Here is a 17,913-nt window from a genome sequence, read left to right as displayed (position 1 = left end):
ATACCACCATCCCCACCCCCAGGACAGACACAGATGTGGGGTTCCACGCCCTTTCATTGAGGGAGCTGGAGGAAGACACTCAAGAGATTTTTGTGGAAGAGGAGCATCTCACTCCCAACCAAGATGGGCAACACCCTTCCAGCTTCCCTTTGAGCTGAATACTTCCTCTTTCAAAATGTGACCCCAACCATCACTCCTGTACTTCTGGAAGTAAATCCTTGCTGCCTAGGGCTGAAGGGAACAGTACCCGCCCCTACCCCAGGACCTAGACTAAGATGCAAAGCAGTCCTCAGGTATCTTGATTAGCAAGATGGCAAGCAAGGGTGGGCTGCCCCAGAGGACAAGAGGCCAACCATTCTGTGATGGGAGAGGAAGGGAGGATGCAGATCTATGTGGAAAGTGCCAGCTGACTGCACTCCATAGCCTTGGGGCCTGGGTTGTTCTGCATTTGCCACAATCAGAGGGCACATGGGACTTGTCCTCGGCTTTAAGCCTGGGCTGGGAACCAGGAGTTTCCTGCCCCTGCCTGCCAGGTGTTCACGGTGACACCACAGAGGTACCACATTGGCTGGACCACTGACAGCCATCTCAGGGAAGGAGCTCATGGACACAACAGACCCCCCTCTGTACACACACAGCCCTTGTCACTGCCTGTGGCTCAAAGGCAGGATTGTTCCTCACTCCCTCCAAAGGCTTGGTCCAGGTGACAATGCTGTTCCCTATAGCCCCTCAGCTTTCAAAAGCAAATTCACTTAAATTACATGTTTAAAGAAACAAAAAATCTTCCATCTAAGATGATCTTGCCTCGAGAGACTGAACAAGAGCAAGGGGGTCTTGGGGCGCCTGGGTGGCGCAGTCGGTTAAGCGTCCGACTTCAGCCAGGTCACGATCTCGCGGTCCGTGAGTTCGAGCCCCGCGTCAGGCTCTGGGCTGATGGCTCAGAGCCTGGAGCCTGTTTCCGATTCTGTGTCTCCCTCTCTCTCTGCCCCTCCCCCGTTCATGCTCTGTCTCTCTCTGTCCCAAAAATAAATAAACGTTGAAAAAAAAAAAATTAAGAGCAAGAGGGTCTCAAAGGCACAGAGCCATTAGGCATCCAGTGGAGTCCCCTCCCTGTGCAAGCAGGTAAAATGCACTTGACTTCTCCCACAGGTCAGGCAGTACGGGCTGGCCCTTTGCTTTAGTCAACACACAAGTGCTGGCCCTGGCTGACTAGGGCCAGTTCCAGGCATAGGAATTCCTAGTGCTAGTGGCTGGGTCTCGCTTAGGTGGAGATGCTGTAGGGGCTATGGAGCCTCTCACACCGTGGGCTAGAAAGGCATTCTAGCCCAAAGGCACCTGCTCTGAGCAAGCAACATGGCAGCTGAGGCCCCTATGGCCCAATATGGGTGCAGAAATTGCCCACTATCTTATCATCTCCACAAGGGAGCCCCTGCACTTGACGGGAGGGGCCTTGGATCAGTTAGACTCCAGCACACTGGGCCTTGATACTGATTTTATTGTTGACAGTGCCCCGAGGGCCAGGACCTTCAGTGTCCCTGCAGGGTGCACTAAACACCTGAAGGCTTTCCAGAGGCACTATTCCATAAAACATGAATGGCTTCAAAACTACAGGCCCTGTGTTGTGTCCAGAAACTGTTGTGGTGGAGACCTGGGTGCCTAAGGAGAGCAGAGGCTAGACACAGATTTGAGGGACGTCAGGGCAATATAACCAAAAACTCTGCCTCTTGTGTACCTCCCCACTCCCACCTGAAAGCTGTCCAAAAGTTCCAGAACAGGACTTTCCAGGTCAAGAAACTAGGGAACTAGGGCAGGGTTTGATCCTGGGGAACAGGGAAGTGAAGGCTTCCTTTTCCCAGGGTACCCTTTGCCCATCTGGTAGATGGAGGAAGGTGGGGCTGGGAGAAAAGCCCAGACCCAGCTGACTCTCCAACCTCTAAAGCAAATCAGATTTTGATCCCGATCTCTCCCTCCCTTTCTCCCCCTGACCCGACCCCAGCCAGCCTGAGCCCAGCCAGCCTGAACCCAGCCAGCCTTAGCCTACGTGGTGGCCCCGCCCCCGCAGGTGGGAATGGATTCAACTCTGGGTTCCCGCCAAGGGCACAATCGTGAACCTGCCCTGGGAGGGCCAAGCTGCAAACGGCAAACGTTGAATGGGAGGCTCCGATTTGAGTCTGATTCCTGGGTCTGTGGCCCCGGGCAGGATGCCAATCAAGGCTGAGGCTTCTGCTGGGGGCACAGGACAAGGCTAGGCAAAAGGACTCTAAGAGTAGGTTCCGGGAGGGCACCCCTCCCGCCCTCGGTTCCCCAGTCACTGTCCCGGCCCTGCACCCACTCCTCCGCAAGCCAAGGAAGCCCGAAGCAGCAGCAGCCTCCAAACCGTTTATTTCTCCGGACCTGGAGGTGGGGGTTGCTGGGGGCGAAGCGGGCACAATACTGCGGGCAGCAGGGCCTTGGTGCAGGCGGGTAGGGCCAGCGCGGCCCTCAAGCGAAGGTGGAGTTGTTCCAGCCCACGTTGGCCGCGTTCATGTCGTAGTAGTTGATGTAGATCCTGCGGGGCGTGGAAGCCAGATTCAGCGGGCTGCGTTGTCACGGGCCTTGGGCTGCGCCCCTCGGCGCCCCCACCGCCCCTCGGCGCCCCCACCGCCCCATGGCGCCTCCACAGCCCCACGCACCTATCAGGGCTGACGCGCAGGCGCTCGGCCAGCAGGCCACACAGCAGCTTGCTGTAGGAACGGTTCTGCGCGCCGCCGATCTTGCCAATGCTGTGCAGGCTGCAGAGCGCGCACGGCTCGCTGGAGCCGCCGAAGACCATGAGCTGGTCAGGGACCACGTGCACCGCGATGTACTATGGGGAGACGGGATGCGGTCAGCCGGCCCGCGAGCCCTCGCCTGGGCCCGGGCGGCCACCCATTCCATCCCTTCCCTGCCCAGAGCCTCGGCCTGGAGTCGCCCCCTCCTCGCCCCCAAGCCCGGGACCACCTCGTCCGGCCCGCACCCCTTCTCCCTGTTCTCTCCTGGCAAACCTGGGCCGGCTTGCCGGTGGCCTGCGCCAGCTGCTGAGTGAGCTCGGAAAGGAGCCCGTCCGGCACGGAAGCGCGGGGGACATTGGTGTTCACCACGAACATCGGCATGCTGGCGAAAGAACGGCGGGGACGGGTGCACAGAAACCCACCAACGCGCGAAAGGCTGCAGCACGGTAACCTGAGCTACGTGACCGCCGCCTGGTGCCGCCCAACAGGAAGCTGAGGCCCCGCCTCCTGTGACGCCACAGCCGGCGGACGCCCCGCCTCCGGACGCCCCGCCTACGTGCGGCTGTGGGGCCCTCCCGGCTGGTGGGGTGCTTCAGTCTTCGGAAGCGGAGGCCCCGCCCCTGTGCGGCCACAGCTCTGTCCTGACTGGTGAAGTCCAGGCTGGCGGAGACCCTGTCTTGGCGGAACTTGGGTTGCTGGCTTCCTGGTCCCACTCACCCTCTCAAAGCCGTTCTTCACGCGGCGGCCAGAAATATTCCTATCCTTCGTTTCTTCGCTAGTCCTTTACTTTAGTCACTGACGTTTATTCAGCGACGTGTGTGTGCCAGGAGTTCGAGATGCAGCAGTTAACTGAGCACGTGGCCCCTTGCCGCCCGCCAGGAGCTCACAGCCAGCAAAGTAGATGAAGTCCCAGCCCATTCCACCACACGCACCGAACCTTTGTGTGCCCTGAGTTTCCAGGGCTACATGTTCCCCAAGGCTGTAGTCCTGGGCCTGTGTGTGTGTGTGTGTGTGTGTGTGTGTGTGTGTGTGTCTGTGTGAGAGTGATGGGGAAAGGTAGGCATTGCTGCAGGTAGAAGGGGGCAGCCAGAGTAGAGTCAGGGGCAGCATCCAGGTGCCTTCCCTGCACCCTTGCTCTTTAACGTAAGTGAGCATGCTGGGAGGTGCCAGGGGGAGGGGCAGGGAATAAGAGATGAGGCTCAGGCAGGGCTCCATAGGCCAAGCAGTTAACAGCTCTGTCTCGGAGCCCCTGCTCCCCTGGGCAACTTCTCTGCAGGTCTGGGAACTTTAGCTCCTCGGGGGAAGCCCCACCATAGTTAGGTCCTCTAGGAATGCCCTCCCTGAGAGTCTTGGTGAATTCTTTCCATCCCTTCCACCAATGGTAAGCTCAGGGGGCATCTAGTGGGTAGCAAGCATACAAGAGACACAGACTGAATACTGGTTGAATGAACGAATGGGTGAATGAAGACAGTCATGACACGGCAGGAAGAGGATAGGGCAGTGGCTGGATTGGGACCCTGGCCAGGCCTGCAGGCCTTGCCATCCCTGGGAAGAAGGGCTTGTGGCTACGTGGCCACCCCACTTACACTCTGAAGAGCCCCCTCTGGTCAGGGTGCTGTGCTGGGGAACAGATCTCTCTCAGGTGCTCTAAGGGGCACACTGTTTTTGGCCAAGTCCTCAGAGCTCTCCAGGAAGGTCCTGTCTTTGGCATCTGGCAGGTGCTATCCAGTTAAGGTGGCACAGCACACACTGGCCTTGATATGCTACAGCAAGGACACTTGTGCCTGTGGGACCAGCCAGTATCCATTCAAGTAGGTCCCATGGCCCAGTTGTGCAATACCCTGCAAGTGTTTGTTCCTTCACCTAGGCCCCAGGCTGCTTCCTCACTGTCACACCCTATGCCCAGGCCTCCTTACCACTGATGGACTGATGCACTCCACACCATGTCGACAGCTACCCCACCTTCCGAGCTCAGTAGCCAATTCAGCACCTTCTGCTTCCTGTGTCCAAATCCAAGTGCATGACTATTCCTCCCACACCTGTTGGCCTGCCAGTGAAATGTACTTCCCTCCACTGTCACCCTTATCCTTCCCTGTCTCCACCCAGCCCATCACCACCACCACCACCTTAGTTTAAACTAGCTGGCTTCACCTTTGGCCTAGCATGGACCCTGTGATAACGCCATGGTGGACTGTTCTTCCTGGGAGAGGAGTCTATTTCCCTGCCCCCTGCCAGCGGACCTGGCCATATGACTTACCTTGCCCAATGAAATGCAAACAGAAGTTACGTAAGTGACTCCAGGAAGAATATTCAAGAGCCTGCACCTGCACCCGGTTCTCTGAGATGGTGGAAGTGTGACAAGATGGATCCACACCAGCAAACACCAGCAATGCCCCTGTAGGTGAGCCACTGCGATTTTGAGGTTTACTGTAGCATAGGGCAGTCTTCCCTAATCAGGACAGCCTACTTACTAATTACCCTTCCCTTTCCCAGTAGCAGTCAGTGCCATCTTTCTAGAAGGGCATCTGGGGAGGTGATATCATTCACAGGCCCACCCCTTACTAGCTTGGACACTTGACTCACCCCCTCTCTGAGATTCAGTTTGTTCCCCCACCTGTAATTTGAAGATAGTAGTGTCCACCTTACAGAGGAGTGTTCTGAGGACCAAGCGGCCTAAATACTGGTGATAGTCCCCGCTGATATTAGAGGTAGTACTGTCACAATGCCCTGGCATGTCACAATGCCCTGCCCCACAGTTTGCACCCCTCCCCCTTGGTCCCTGAGTCTGTGCACTGTCCTTAGGGACCATGCTCCTGGCTCTTGGCTCTGGCATTGGTCCTGAAATGTGGTTTGCATGCACTTTACCTTATCTACCTCAGTTCCTTGGGAAAGCCCCAGAACCCCTGGCTTTAATGTGGTCCTGTAACATGTCCAGCACCTCTCCTTCCTTTGAGGCCATAACCTTATTCCTATTTGTGCGTTAATGTTTCCTTGCCAGGTGGTAAGCTCCATGAGAGAGGGGACTGGACTGTCTCTTTTTGGCCATCGCTGTTTGCCCACCTCCTTGACCCATTATTACCTCAGTGGTAGGCAGAGGGCCTCCAAAGATGTCCATGATCTAACCCCTGGAATCTGTGAATGTTATGTTACACGGCAGAAGGCACCACACAGATGTGACTAGAATTGCGGACCTTCAAATTGGGGGGTCATTATGGATTATCTGGGTTGGCCCAATGTAATCACACGAGCCCTTAAAAGCGGATAATTTTTTCCAGCTAGACTCAGTGAGATGCGGCAGAAGGGGAAGTCAGACTCAAAAGCAGGAGAAGGACTTGATGCGCCATTACTGGCTCTGAAGATGAAGGAGGCTAGGAGCCTCAGTCATACAACCACAAGGAACTGGATTCTGCTAACAGCCTGAATGGACTTGGGAGAAGTGGGTTCTTCTCTAGTTGACCTAGGGACACCTTGACTTTGGCCGTACAAGACCCTAAGCAAAAGACCCAGTCACTTGATGCTGGACTTCTGACCCACAGAAAGTGTCAGATAATAAATCTATGTTGTTTTAAGCTGACAAATGTGTGTTGATTTGTTCTAGGAGCAATAGAAAGGTAATACACTTGGCATTGATAGGGGCTTGATAATTATTTGCTGAACAGCAGGGACACATGCAGTGGGAGGTGTCGGCAGGCTGCTGAGCTGCCTGGGATCATCTCCCCTTTCCTCCTCACTGACCGAATCTCAGTTCTGTTTGATTAGAACACTCGCTGCCCCAGAGCCCCTGACAACCAGGCATGGCCACGTGAAGCTCATGCCATGTGTGAGGTTTATGGGGAAGCAGGTGATTTGCTAACAGAGGTGCCACCCTTCCCTTTTCCTCCTGCCCACTCCCCAAACTTGGACATGACCCCCAGATATGCAGCAACTGTTAGGCAACCATGAGCTGGAAAAACACAGGCCAAAGAGCCAGGAGTGGCAGCCCAGAGGAGCCTGGGGCTCTGAAAAATAAACCCCTCTCTGCTCAAAGCACTGCTTATCAGGGTTTGTGTCATTTGCAGCCCCAGTGCAAGTCCTGGCTCCTGCAGAGGACTTCCTGAGTGCCATGTCCAGGCATTCTTACTGCAAGTGTTTTTGCTGCAGGCATTTTCATGGCAAACGTTTTTGCCACATCACTGACCGGTCACAAGGCAGTGTTGCCATAAAAGATAAAATCAAGAAAAATAAAAGAGGGACATTCATTAAAAAGGACATAATTAATGAAACATGAAAACTGAATAATAAAACTACTTGGCTGAGAAATACAAAATTTTTGGATACATTTATTTTTTTTTAATGTTTACTCATTTTTGAGAGACAGAGATAGAGACAGTATGCACGTGCAGGAGGGGCAAAGATGGGGACAGAGGATCTGAAGTGGGCTCTGAGCAGACAGCAAAGAGCCCTATAAGGGGCTTGAACTCACAAACTGTGAGATCATGACCTGCGCTGGAGTTGGACGTGCAACCAACTGAGCCACCCAGGTGCCCCTAATATATTTGAATACATTTAAAACGTGTGTAGAGTCTATGCAAATAACTGATTTTATTTTGTGGATTGTATCTATGTATGCTTTCAAGATCTTTCATTCATAGTATTGCACATTTTTTTTATTCACTCATTAGGCATCAGTTTTTCTTTTTTCACTAAACTTTCGTCCTTCATTAAGAGAGATATCTGTTTCTAAACACTAGGGTGCATTTTGTTTGTTCGTTTTTATTTTGTTTTTACTTTTTTTTAATTTTTTAATGTTTATTTATTTCTGAGAGAGAGACAGAGAATGAGCTGGGAAGAGGCAGAAGAAAGAGAGATGCAGAATCTGAAACAGGCTCCAGGCTCCAAGCTATCAGCACAGACCTGGATGAGGGGCTCGAACCCACGAACTGGGAGATCATGATCTGAGCCAAAGTCAGATATGCAACTGACTGAGCCACCCAGGCGCCCCTGTTTGTTTGCTTTTACAGGTGTATTTTTGAGAGACAAGGAGAGAGCATGAGTGGGGAGGGGTGGAGAGAGAGGGAGACAGGATCAGTGGCAGGTTCTGTGCTGACAGCAGAGAGCCCTATGCAGGGCTTGAAGAACCATGAGATCGTATATACATATACATAGGGTGTATATCACATCTTTATCCATTATCCATTAATCAATCGATGGACACTGGGGCTGCTTCCATAATTTGGTATTGTAGATAATGCTGCTATAAACATAGGGGTGTATGTGTCCCTTTGAATGAATGTTTTTGTATTTGGGGGGTAAGTATCCAATAGTGTGACTACTGGATAGTTCTATTTTTATTTTTGTTCAGTTTTAGTGGGTTTTTTTCTTTGTGAAAACTTGTACATTGTTATTTGTTCTTGGTATTTTGTCACATATCCATTCATAGACCTTCCATAGTTCTATGGGAAATGCAGTCAATACTCTGCACCCCTGTGTAGACCATTATGAAGGCTAAGATTCATATAATATACAAATGGGAACACTGTGTCAATGGAGAAACTAAACCAAACCGTCAACCAGTTGATGAAACCAAAGAGCCCAACCAGTTTTTGTTTTGTTTTGTTTTGTTTTTTTGTATCTTTTACAGCAAAATTGTTTCACAGCCAATTAGTTATGTGGTGAATTGCTTACGGCGAAGATGCTAACAGGAAAACGACCTAGAACCGTCTGGTGGGTAAGGACTGCCAGGCACGAAGCAGCAGGGAAGAAAACCTCCCAATGTAGGGACACGCCAGCTGGGTAAGGGGGAATATGGCCCACGCAAGCACTCAGCAGACTCTAAAAGCAGGGAGCATTTCTGTGGGCAGGATCTGAGTTACCTGAGCTGGAAAGAGGGCATAGGGAGGACAGAGGCCTGCTGGCACCCCACTGTGGGGCTACCTGCTCTTCCCCTTGCTGCCTCTCCCCTGCCAGCAGCCCATGTCCCGGGGCAGTCCCCCCTTCCACAGCCTCCCACGAGCCTCATTTCCCTCAGCATCTCTCTCCTGGTCACGCAAGGTTCATCACCCCTACAGCAAAAACCCAGCCAGCCCTGAGCCCTCGACAGTCCCTGAACTCATCAGTCCCATGCCCTTGTTCACTGAACACATTGTGGTTCACATGTGGTGAACACATTCAGTGAACAAAGACAAGCGAAGATGATTCCTCCCCCCCCTCATTCCTGCTTCTGGTCACAGTGGAAAGAGACATGGGGGTCAGCTGTACCTGAAGGTATGGGATTGCAGAGGGGGGTGTCTGCCAGGAGACCACCACATGGCAAAGAAAGGGTCTAGGTGTGGTGGGGAGCCAGCAGTCACAGCCAGTTCTCCCCACAGTACCCTGAGACACGGTCCAGAGAAGGTGATCTGGGTGAAGTCACTTCAACTCTCTGAGCCTCAGTGTCAGAATGGGGGGTGAGGTGGTGACTCCTTTCCCATAGGCTTGTGTGAAGAGTAAAGTGGCTAAAAGGACAAAGTGCAAAGTCCCTGGCTTATAGTAGGTGCTCAGTGAATGCCTGAACTTACCATATTGTACCCAAGTGTCTTGGAGCAGGAAATGAGCTAATAGACCTCAACCCCAATGGTGGACATGCAAGCCAAGAGGGTGACTGTGCTCTCTTTCCCTGGTGTCCAAGTCCTGTCCCAACCCACCCCTGTCCTCACAGGATCCTTCAAAGCCAAGGCCAGGCTGCTCAGAAGGCCCCCAGGCACTGTTCTGCTCCTGCTGCTGCATAGTCCCGCTCAGACTCACATCCACGAGAGCTCACAGCAGCCTGTCCCAAAGGTAGTGTCCTGGACTTCTTGGAAATCCTTATTTCCCAGAGGACACATAAGCATGCACCCTGGTGGCAGGGCACCTTAGAGAGTATGAGGTCACTGGTCATTGGAGTGTCATGGGAAGAGACCATGGGAGGGTCTGGCTCCCTATAATTACAGGATAAATTCCCTACCTGGCCTTCAGCCCCCCCCCCCCCCACTTCACCTTAGAGCTCTTCTGCCCCATGGATGCTGGACTTCCCCGCCCACACATCCGCTCTGTCCCAGGGCTTTCCCATCTCCATTCAGTAGCATCTATGGCCCTCATCAAGTCTTCCTGACACCTCTAGCTGGAAACCTACCCATCCCTAGGCCTCATCACCCTGGGACACCATGGACACATTTTCATGGTCTGCCTCCAAAGAAAGCCGAGTATGTATGTGTGTGCGCACACATGCACAAAAAGTTGGCATCCACCCCTGGAATGTGGCTCCACTGCTGGAGCCACAGGGATGAGACCTGGGCTCCCCCTCAGCATCCTTGTCCTTCTTTGAGTGTCTGGTTCTCCCTAACCTTTGATTTCCTGCTGCCTGTAGAATGGAGCCAGGGAACCAGCAGCACAGGGACTCTGACCTCCTGCAGGGTCTGTAGGAAGGGCCAAACTGTGGACTCTCTTCCCTCCTGCCTCTGCAGAGCCTTAGCTGTGGCCCTTTGGCCTTGGCCTCCATGCCCTGCCACCAGCCCTGGATCTACCCTCAGCACTGGCTCAAGCCCCAGGTCCACCACTAACCCATAGTGTCACCGTGGACCCTTCAGATGGCCTTTGGACCTCCCCCACAGAATGGGATCAGATAGCAGAAGAGCCAGGGCCTGGAGGCAGTGTACTGCAGTGGTCATGACCACCCAGGTTCAGTCCTGGCCTACCACCTCGTGGTGTGACCTTGCTCCTTGGATAAGCCACTGCCTTCATGTGCCTCTCCTGCTCCTGTGTAAAACAGGGATAATAAAAGCACTTATTTCTGGGGGCATTTGCTCAGGTTAGAGGTGCCAATGCTTGTGAAGCACTCAAAATAGTCTCAATAAGTGGAAAAGCCTCCATAGATGTTGGCTCAGAATGGTGTTGTTGATGCTGTGGTTGTGAGACTGTTTGATTTTCTTCAAGGTGAAGGTCACCACTTCCTCCCAACCCTGGTGCAGCCTGAGGACAGGGACAGTGGTGGACACCTCGGGATACAACAGGCCCTAAGAGAATAAACTGGATAAACTGAAGGAATCAATGTAATCAATGGATGATTCAGCTGAGGCATGGAGAGGACAACCTGTGTCCCAATAAGAGGGAACCAGAGTGTCAGAGTCCGGAGAGGAGTGGATGAGGACGAAGGCAGGAGAATCAACTGCAGCCCTTTGGAAGCCATGCGGCCCTGACCCTTGAGAGCAGGGCATGAGAACTGGTAGCCAGGTTTGCTGGCCCAGCAGGGAGAGGCTGGGCCCCGGAAGCTGAGACTCAAAGCCTGGGTAACTAGCAAGCCAGGGAGAAGGTGTGTGAGTCAGGAGAGGGAGCTAAGCTGGTGCTCTGGAAGATGGGAGAAGCCACACTGTCTGGGGTCTGGGCAGGTGAGTCAGAGCTGGGGGGCCTTTGTCTATGAAGGAGAGCATTTCAGGGGGGTTGGGGGACTGATAGATATCAGTACACAGGGATGGGAAGGGGCTGGCTGGTGGGACCCCTCCATCAAGGGTGGTCTGAGGGCCCAAGGTCAGGGACTCACCCACCAGGCAGGCCTCCCCGTCTCTGCAGTCAGGGAGGAGGTAGCACAGGCTCTCAGGGAACAGGGGCAGGGAGACAAGCTGGAGCAGCCCAGGCACCAGGCAGCTGGCAGGCAGCAAGGCCCAGGCCTGCGTGGGTTTCCCAGGAGCTCCCTGGGGAGGCAGAGGAGAGTCCAGGTCAGATGCATCCTTGCTAGAACCCTTCCCTTACCCCTTGTTCTCTTGCCTGCAGGCCTACAGAGGGTCCGCATTGTCCTGTGCTTCTTCCTAACCAGCTCTGGATCAGGATGTCAGCCCAGAAGAGGAGCAGGAAGTTTCTCCTGTCTCATAATGCCCTCACTGTTTCCCCAGGGGCCTAGGCCCTGCCCCTCCCTGTCTTGAGAAAAACAAGGCTCTGAGGCTGACACCCTCCCACAATCCCTCCGTCACCATCACCCCCTACTCTGTGCAGCCTTCGCTCTGCCCCCTGCACTATGGAGTCTCACCAGGCAGTTCACACTCAAATGGGAAGGCTAATAATAGCCTTGGCCCAAATTGGCAGATTTCAGGCCACGGGATTTGAAAAATCATTTGAGGACAGAAAGACTTACTGGTGTCCCCAAACCCTCCATGCAGGTTGGCATCCAAGTTGTCCAAGTCTGACCCGTCCCATCAGGATCCCCAGGGTTGGGAAGATGGCTGAGGCCACAGATTCAACCCTTATCTCATACCATAAACAAAAATTAACTCAAAATTGATCATCAATGGGGCGCCTAGGTGGCTCAGTTGCTTGAGTGTCCAACTTTGGCTCAGGTCATGATCTCATGGTTCAGTTAGTGGGTTCCAGCCCAGCATGGGGCTTTGCACTGACAGCATGGATCCTGCTTTGGGATTCCCTGTTTCCCCCCTCTCTCTGCCCCTCCTTACTCCCTCAAAAATAGATAAACATTAAAAAAATGTTTTTAACTGTTAAAAAAAAGATCAACATAAATATAAAAGTAAAAGTTAAAACTACCAAACATTTAGAGGAAAATCTTTGCAATGATAGACAAAGACGTCTTAGGACACAAACTGCATTAATCATATGAGATAAAACTGATAAATTGGACTTTATCAAAATAAAAATTTCTGCTCCTAGGCACTATTAAGAAATTAAAAATGTGGGGTGCCTGGGTGGCTCAGCCGGTTGGGCATCTAACTCGTGGTTTCAGCGTGGGTCCTGATCTGGCGGTTCATGAGTTCTCGCTATCAGTGCGGCCTATCTGTGCTATCAGTGCAGAGCCTGCTTGGGATTTCTCTCTCCCTCTCTCTCTCTGCTCCTCCCGGCGCTCTCTCTCTCTCTCTCTCTCTCTCTGAAAAAAAAATAAACATAAAAATTTTATTAAAAATATCATTAAAAAGGTAAGTTACAGACTGCAAGAAAATACTGGCAATACATATATCTGATAAAGTAATTGCATCTAGAATGTATGAAGAATGTCCTCAACTCAAAACTAATGCAAACAACCCAATAAAAAATGGTGAACACTAGGGGAAAATCTAGATGATCAACCATGGGTTTGGTGATGCCTCTTCAGATATGACACCAAAGGCACGATCCATGGAAGCAAGAACTGATAAGCTGGACTTCCTTAAAAGTAAAAATTTCTGCTCTGTGAAAGACACTGTCAAGAGAATGAAAAAACAAGCCACAGACTGGGAGGAAATATTTGCAAAAGACATATTTGATAAAGGGCTGTTAACCAAAATATACACAGAACTCTTAAAACTCAGTAATAAGAAAATGAACAACTTGATTTTTAAAATGGGCCAAAGACCTTAACAGACACCTCACCAGAAGATCTACACATGTCAAATAAGCATATGAAGAGATGCTCCACATCATATGTCATCCGAGAAATGCAAATTAAAACAATGACATATTGGGAGCCTGGGTGGCTCAGTCAGTTGAACATCCGACTTCGGCTCAGGTCATGATCTCACAGTTTGTGGGTTTGAGCCCTGAGTCGGGCTCTGTGCTGGCAGCTCAGGGCCTGGAACCTGCTTCAGATTCCATGTCTCCCTCTCCCTCTGCCCCTCTCCTGCTCGCGCTCTGTCTCTCTCTGTCTCTCAAAAATAAATGAACATTAAAAAATAAAATAAAACAACAATGAGATATCACTAGCAGTTGTTAAATTGCCAACATCCAAAACACTGACAACACCAAATGCTGGAGAGGATGTAGAGCAATAGAAACACTCATTCACTGCTACTGAGAACGCAAAATGCTACAGGCAATTTGGAAGATAGTTTGGCAGTTTCTTACAAAACAAAGCATACTCTTTTTTTTTAATTTTTTTTAATGTTTATTTTATTTTTGAGACAGGGAGAGACAGCATGAACAGGGGAGGGTCAGAGAGAAAGGGAGACACAGAATCTGAAACAGGCTCCAGGCTCTGAGCTGTCAGCACAGAGCCCGACGCAGGGCTTGAACTCACAGACCGCGAGATCATGACCTGAGCCAAAGTCGGATGCTTAACCGACTGAGCCACCCAGGCACCCCTAAAACAAAGCATACTCTTATCCTGTCGAGCAATCATGCTTCTTGGTATTTGCCCAAAGGGGTTGAAAATGTATTTTGACACAAAAACCTGCACGTGGATGTGTATACTAGCTTTACTCATAATTACCAAAACTTAGAAGCCACCAAGATGTCCTTCGGGAGGTGAATGGATAAATAGACTGTGGTTCATCCAGACAATGAAATATTATTCTGTGCTAAAAAGAAATGGGCTATAAAGCCACACAAAGACTTGGGGGAAACTTAAATGCATATTACTAAGTGAAAGAAGCCAATCTGAAAAGGCTACATACTGTGAAATTCCAACTATAGGACGTTCTGGAAAAGGTAAAATTATGAAGACAGTAAAACCTCCCTCATTGGTTGCTAAGGATCAGCGGAAAGGGAGGGATGACTAGGTAGAGAAGAGCACTTTTAGGATGGTGAAAATACTCTGTATAGACTACAGTGATGGGTGCGTGTCACTATACATTTGTCCAAACCTATAAAATGTAGCACACGACATGGCTGCTGGGTGCTAATGATGTGTCCACGTAGGTTCATGGATTATAACACATGTACCACTCTGGTGGGGGATGTTGATAATAAATGAGGCTATGCATATGTGGGGGTAGGGGGTATTTGGGAAGTGTCTATATTTTTCTCTAAATTTCGCTGTGAAATGAAAACTTCTCTAAGAAAAATAAACTATTTTTTAAAATCTTTTTAAAGATGTTTTAAGTTTATTTATTGTTGAGAGAGAGGTGCCTCTAGTATTTTTTAATATTTAAAAAAAAAAAGTAAGGGGTGCCTGGGTGGCTCAGTCAGTTGAGTGTCTGACTTCAGCTCAGGTCATGATCTCGCAGTTTGTGAGTTCGAGCCCCGCGTTGGGCTCTGTGCCGCCACCTCAAAGCCTGGAACCTGCTTCAGATTCTGTGTCTCCTTCTCTCTGCCCCTCCCCTGCTCATGTTCTCTCTCTCAATCTCTCTCTCTCTCTCTCTCTCTCGGTCTCTCAATAATAAATAAACGCTAAAAAAATTTAAAAAAAAGTAATTTCCATACCCAGTGTGGGGCTCAAACCCACAGCCCCAAGATTAAGAGTTACATGCTCTACTGACTGTGCCACCCAGGCACCCCCTAAAAACAATAAAGTCTTTGGGGCACCTGGGTGGCTCAGTCCAGTAAGCGTCTGACTTGGGCTCAGGTCATGATTTCATGGTTGGTGAGTTCAAGCCCCCCATCAACCCCCGCATGGGGCCCCGCATGGAGCTCCATACTGTCAGTGTGGGATTCTGTGTCTCCCTCTCTCTCTGCTCCCCCCCACTTGCATTCTCTCCCTCCCTCTCTCAAAATAAATAAATAAACTTTAAAAAATAATAAAATAAAACCTTTATTAAAAAATCAGTGGACAGGCTTTCCCTCTGCTCTGGGAACATGGTGGCAGCCTCAGGGAGAGCTCTGCTGTGAAGGGGCAGTGGGCAGCAACCGCCAGCAGGAGTGTGACTTCAGCCTCTGTCACAGAACACCGTCATCATGGAGTGCTGGTGGAAGGTGCCACGGGAGGGAGAGGGCCGGAAGCTGTGCCTGCACTGGTGACACTGCATCTACGAGCTGGTAGAGAGAACACCCCGGAGCTAATCCTCACACAGTCAGTGGGACTTGGAGTACTAGTGACCTGGACTTGGTGAAGAAATCTTTGGGCGGGAATTGACTACTGTCTCCAGGTCTGGCGGTAAATGCATCCCCTGAGACCAAGAAATTGGCCAAGGAGGAGAAATTGCTGAGACAAGAAGGAAAGTTAGAGAAGATCCAGAGCAGGGCAGGTGAGATGATAATGACATTTCTAAGAAGCTGTCACCTAGAGGCAGGAATGAAGAACATCCTCAAATGGGAACTAAACCCTGAAATAGTTGCCCACCATTTCTTTCTTTTTTTTAATTAATATTTTTAATGTTTATTTATTTTTGAGAGAGAGCGTGAGCAGGGGAGTGGTGGAGAGAAGGGAACAGAGGATCCGAAGCAGACTCTGCTGACAGCAGAGAGCCCGATGTGGGGTTGGAACTCATGAACCATGAGACCATGACCTGAGCCGAAGTTGAACACTTAACCCACTGAGCCACCCAACTGCCCCTGCCCTCCATATCTTAAAGAATCCTGGTTGCTGTGGGCTCACATGTATTAAAGTTACCAGAGGACTCATCACTAGGTGGGGTGGACACTGGTGTGAGGGGTTGGTAAATGGGCTTGATGCTGTGAGGTTACCTATGTCTGTGGTGAACTCTGAAAGGCCCAAGACCGAAAGGTACAAGTACTGGATGATCCGAACCTACTCTCCTTCAACAGCAACAGAGCAAAATCAGAGGAGCGGTGGAGCAAAGATGGGTCATCACCCTGAAACCACTTCCCCCTCTGACCAAGTAATGGAATTTTATTCTGCTTTATTATTTTATTTTATTTTATTTTATTTATTTTTTATTTATTTATTTTGGGAGAGAGAGCACGAGCAGGGGGAGGGGCAGAAAGGGATAGAAAATCCCAAGCAGCCTCTGCACTGATAGCACAGTCAGACATGGGGTTCGAACTCACAAACTGTGAGATCATGACCTGAGCCGAAACCCAGACTCGGTGGCTTAATCAACTGAGCCACCCAGATGCCCCTATTTTTTATATATATATTTTTAAAAGTTTATTTATTTTGAGAGAGAGAGAGAGGGTGAGCAAGAGGAGGGGCAGAGAGAGAGAGAGAATCCCAAGCAGTCTCCATGCTCTCGGTGCAGAGCCTGACATGGGCGTGAACTCACAAACCGTGAGATCATGACCTGAGCAGAAACCAAGAGTTGGATGTTTAACCCACTGAGCCACCCAGGTGCCTTCAAATAGTGGAATTTTAAAGAGCATATGGGGACATTGGCCTAAACTGCATGTACACGTTGAATCCTCCATATTTCCCACCTCTGTCTTTGACTGTTACACATCCAGCCTTATTGGGGCAGTCCTGCTCAAGGAGTACTAGGCTGTAGATTTGATAAGCTGAATACTAACAGATGGAAACAGTCTAGATCCTATTTAGCCTCCTCCTCCCTTGGAATTTAGTGGAACAAATAGGAGAGCTAAACACCATCTCCAGTACTGGGCTCATCTTCATACACACTGGACATTTGTATCTCAAGAGGAGATAAAGAGGTTGTGCTCTTTTTATTTTTTAGGTTTTTTTCATTACAGTGATACAGTTAATGTTATGCAGTTATGATTTAATACTGCACCTTTATGTTTATTTACATATCTCTCTACTGCAAATGGCACCATGTATGGTCTTTAAGTGTTTGCATGCATAAGTTTTGATAAATTTTAACTTTTTTTTTTTAGAGAGAGAGAAAGAGCACGAGTGGATGAGGGGTAGAGACGGGGGTGGGAGAGAGAGAGAATTCTAAGCACACTCCACGCTCAGCAAAGAGCCTGACTCAGGGCTGTATCCCACCACCCTGGGATCACGAGTCAGATGCTCAACCGACTGAGCCATCCAGATGCCCCTAACTTTGTTTTGTTGTTGTTATTGTTGTTAATAGTGGACAAAAGATTTGAACAGATTCTTCACAAGGGAAGATACATGAATGGCTATATTGAGTACATGAAAAGGTACTCAACATTATTATGATGAGCATTATAATCATTAGTCATCAGGGAAATGCCACCATTAAACCACAAGGAGACACCATTGTACCACCTGCAGCATGCCTAAATTAAGAAGACAGACAATACCAAGTGTTGGTGAGGGTCTGGAGCATCCACAACTCTTCTACATCACTAGTGGGGATGTAAAACAATACAATCACTTTGGACAATTTCTTCTATAGTTTTTGTTTTGTTTTGTTTGTTTTCCTCCCACAGTTAAACATACATTTACTATGGGTTTTTTTTTTAAGTAACCTCTACACCCAATATGGGGCTCAAACTCACAACCCTGAGATCATGCTGTAACGACTGAGCCAGCCAGGGGCCCCTAAACATACATTTGCTACTAAACTCAGTAATTCACTTACCCAAAAGAAATGAAACATTTGTCTACACAACTTGTGCAGGAATGTTAATAGAAGTTTTATTCATGAATGGCCAA

The 17,913-nt window shown here is 50.0% G+C and overlaps 1 protein-coding gene and 1 long non-coding RNA gene across 3 annotated transcripts; one reads left to right on the top strand and one right to left on the bottom strand.

The window, feature by feature from the left end:
* Positions 1 to 2,365: 2,365 nt before the first annotated feature.
* Positions 2,366 to 3,254, bottom strand: MIF (macrophage migration inhibitory factor). 2 transcript variants are annotated; one of them, XM_003994984.6, is made up of 3 exons: positions 3,024 to 3,254; positions 2,673 to 2,845; positions 2,366 to 2,548 (listed from the first exon to the last, which is right to left on the bottom strand). In XM_003994984.6, the coding sequence occupies exons 1-3, from the start codon at positions 3,129 to 3,131 to the stop codon at positions 2,482 to 2,484; spliced, it is 348 nt and encodes a 115-aa protein (XP_003995033.1). In that variant the 5' UTR covers positions 3,132 to 3,254; the 3' UTR covers positions 2,366 to 2,481. The 2 variants fall into 2 exon arrangements, with proteins under 2 accessions (XP_003995033.1, XP_044897600.1); XM_045041665.1 differs by having other exon boundaries at positions 2,996 to 3,138.
* Positions 3,255 to 3,371: 117 nt separating this feature from the next.
* On the top strand, positions 3,372 to 6,324 carry LOC109493307. Its single transcript, XR_002147475.2, has 2 exons — positions 3,372 to 5,151; positions 6,026 to 6,324. It is a non-coding gene; the product is annotated as an uncharacterized LOC109493307 (long non-coding RNA).
* The last annotated feature ends 11,589 nt before the right edge of the window (positions 6,325 to 17,913 follow it).

The sequence above is a fragment of the Felis catus genome, chromosome D3 (assembly GCF_018350175.1).
Source record: "Felis catus isolate Fca126 chromosome D3, F.catus_Fca126_mat1.0, whole genome shotgun sequence".
Taxonomy (NCBI): Eukaryota; Metazoa; Chordata; class Mammalia; order Carnivora; family Felidae; genus Felis; species Felis catus.
This window is presented reverse-complemented; position numbering and strand designations above follow the sequence as displayed.

Excerpts from the sequence above, each read along its gene's own strand:
- MIF (XM_045041665.1), bottom strand. The coding sequence starts at position 3,106 with ATGTCCCCCGCGCTTCCGTGCCGGACGGGCTCCTTTCCGAGCTCACTC. Across the intron at positions 2,846-2,995 it reads GGAGAGAACAGGGAGAAGGG|TACATCGCGGTGCACGTGGT; the intron begins GTGCGGGCCGGA and ends GTCTCCCCATAG. Across the intron at positions 2,549-2,672 it reads CTGCGCGTCAGCCCTGATAG|GATCTACATCAACTACTACG; the intron begins GTGCGTGGGGCT and ends CACGCCCCGCAG.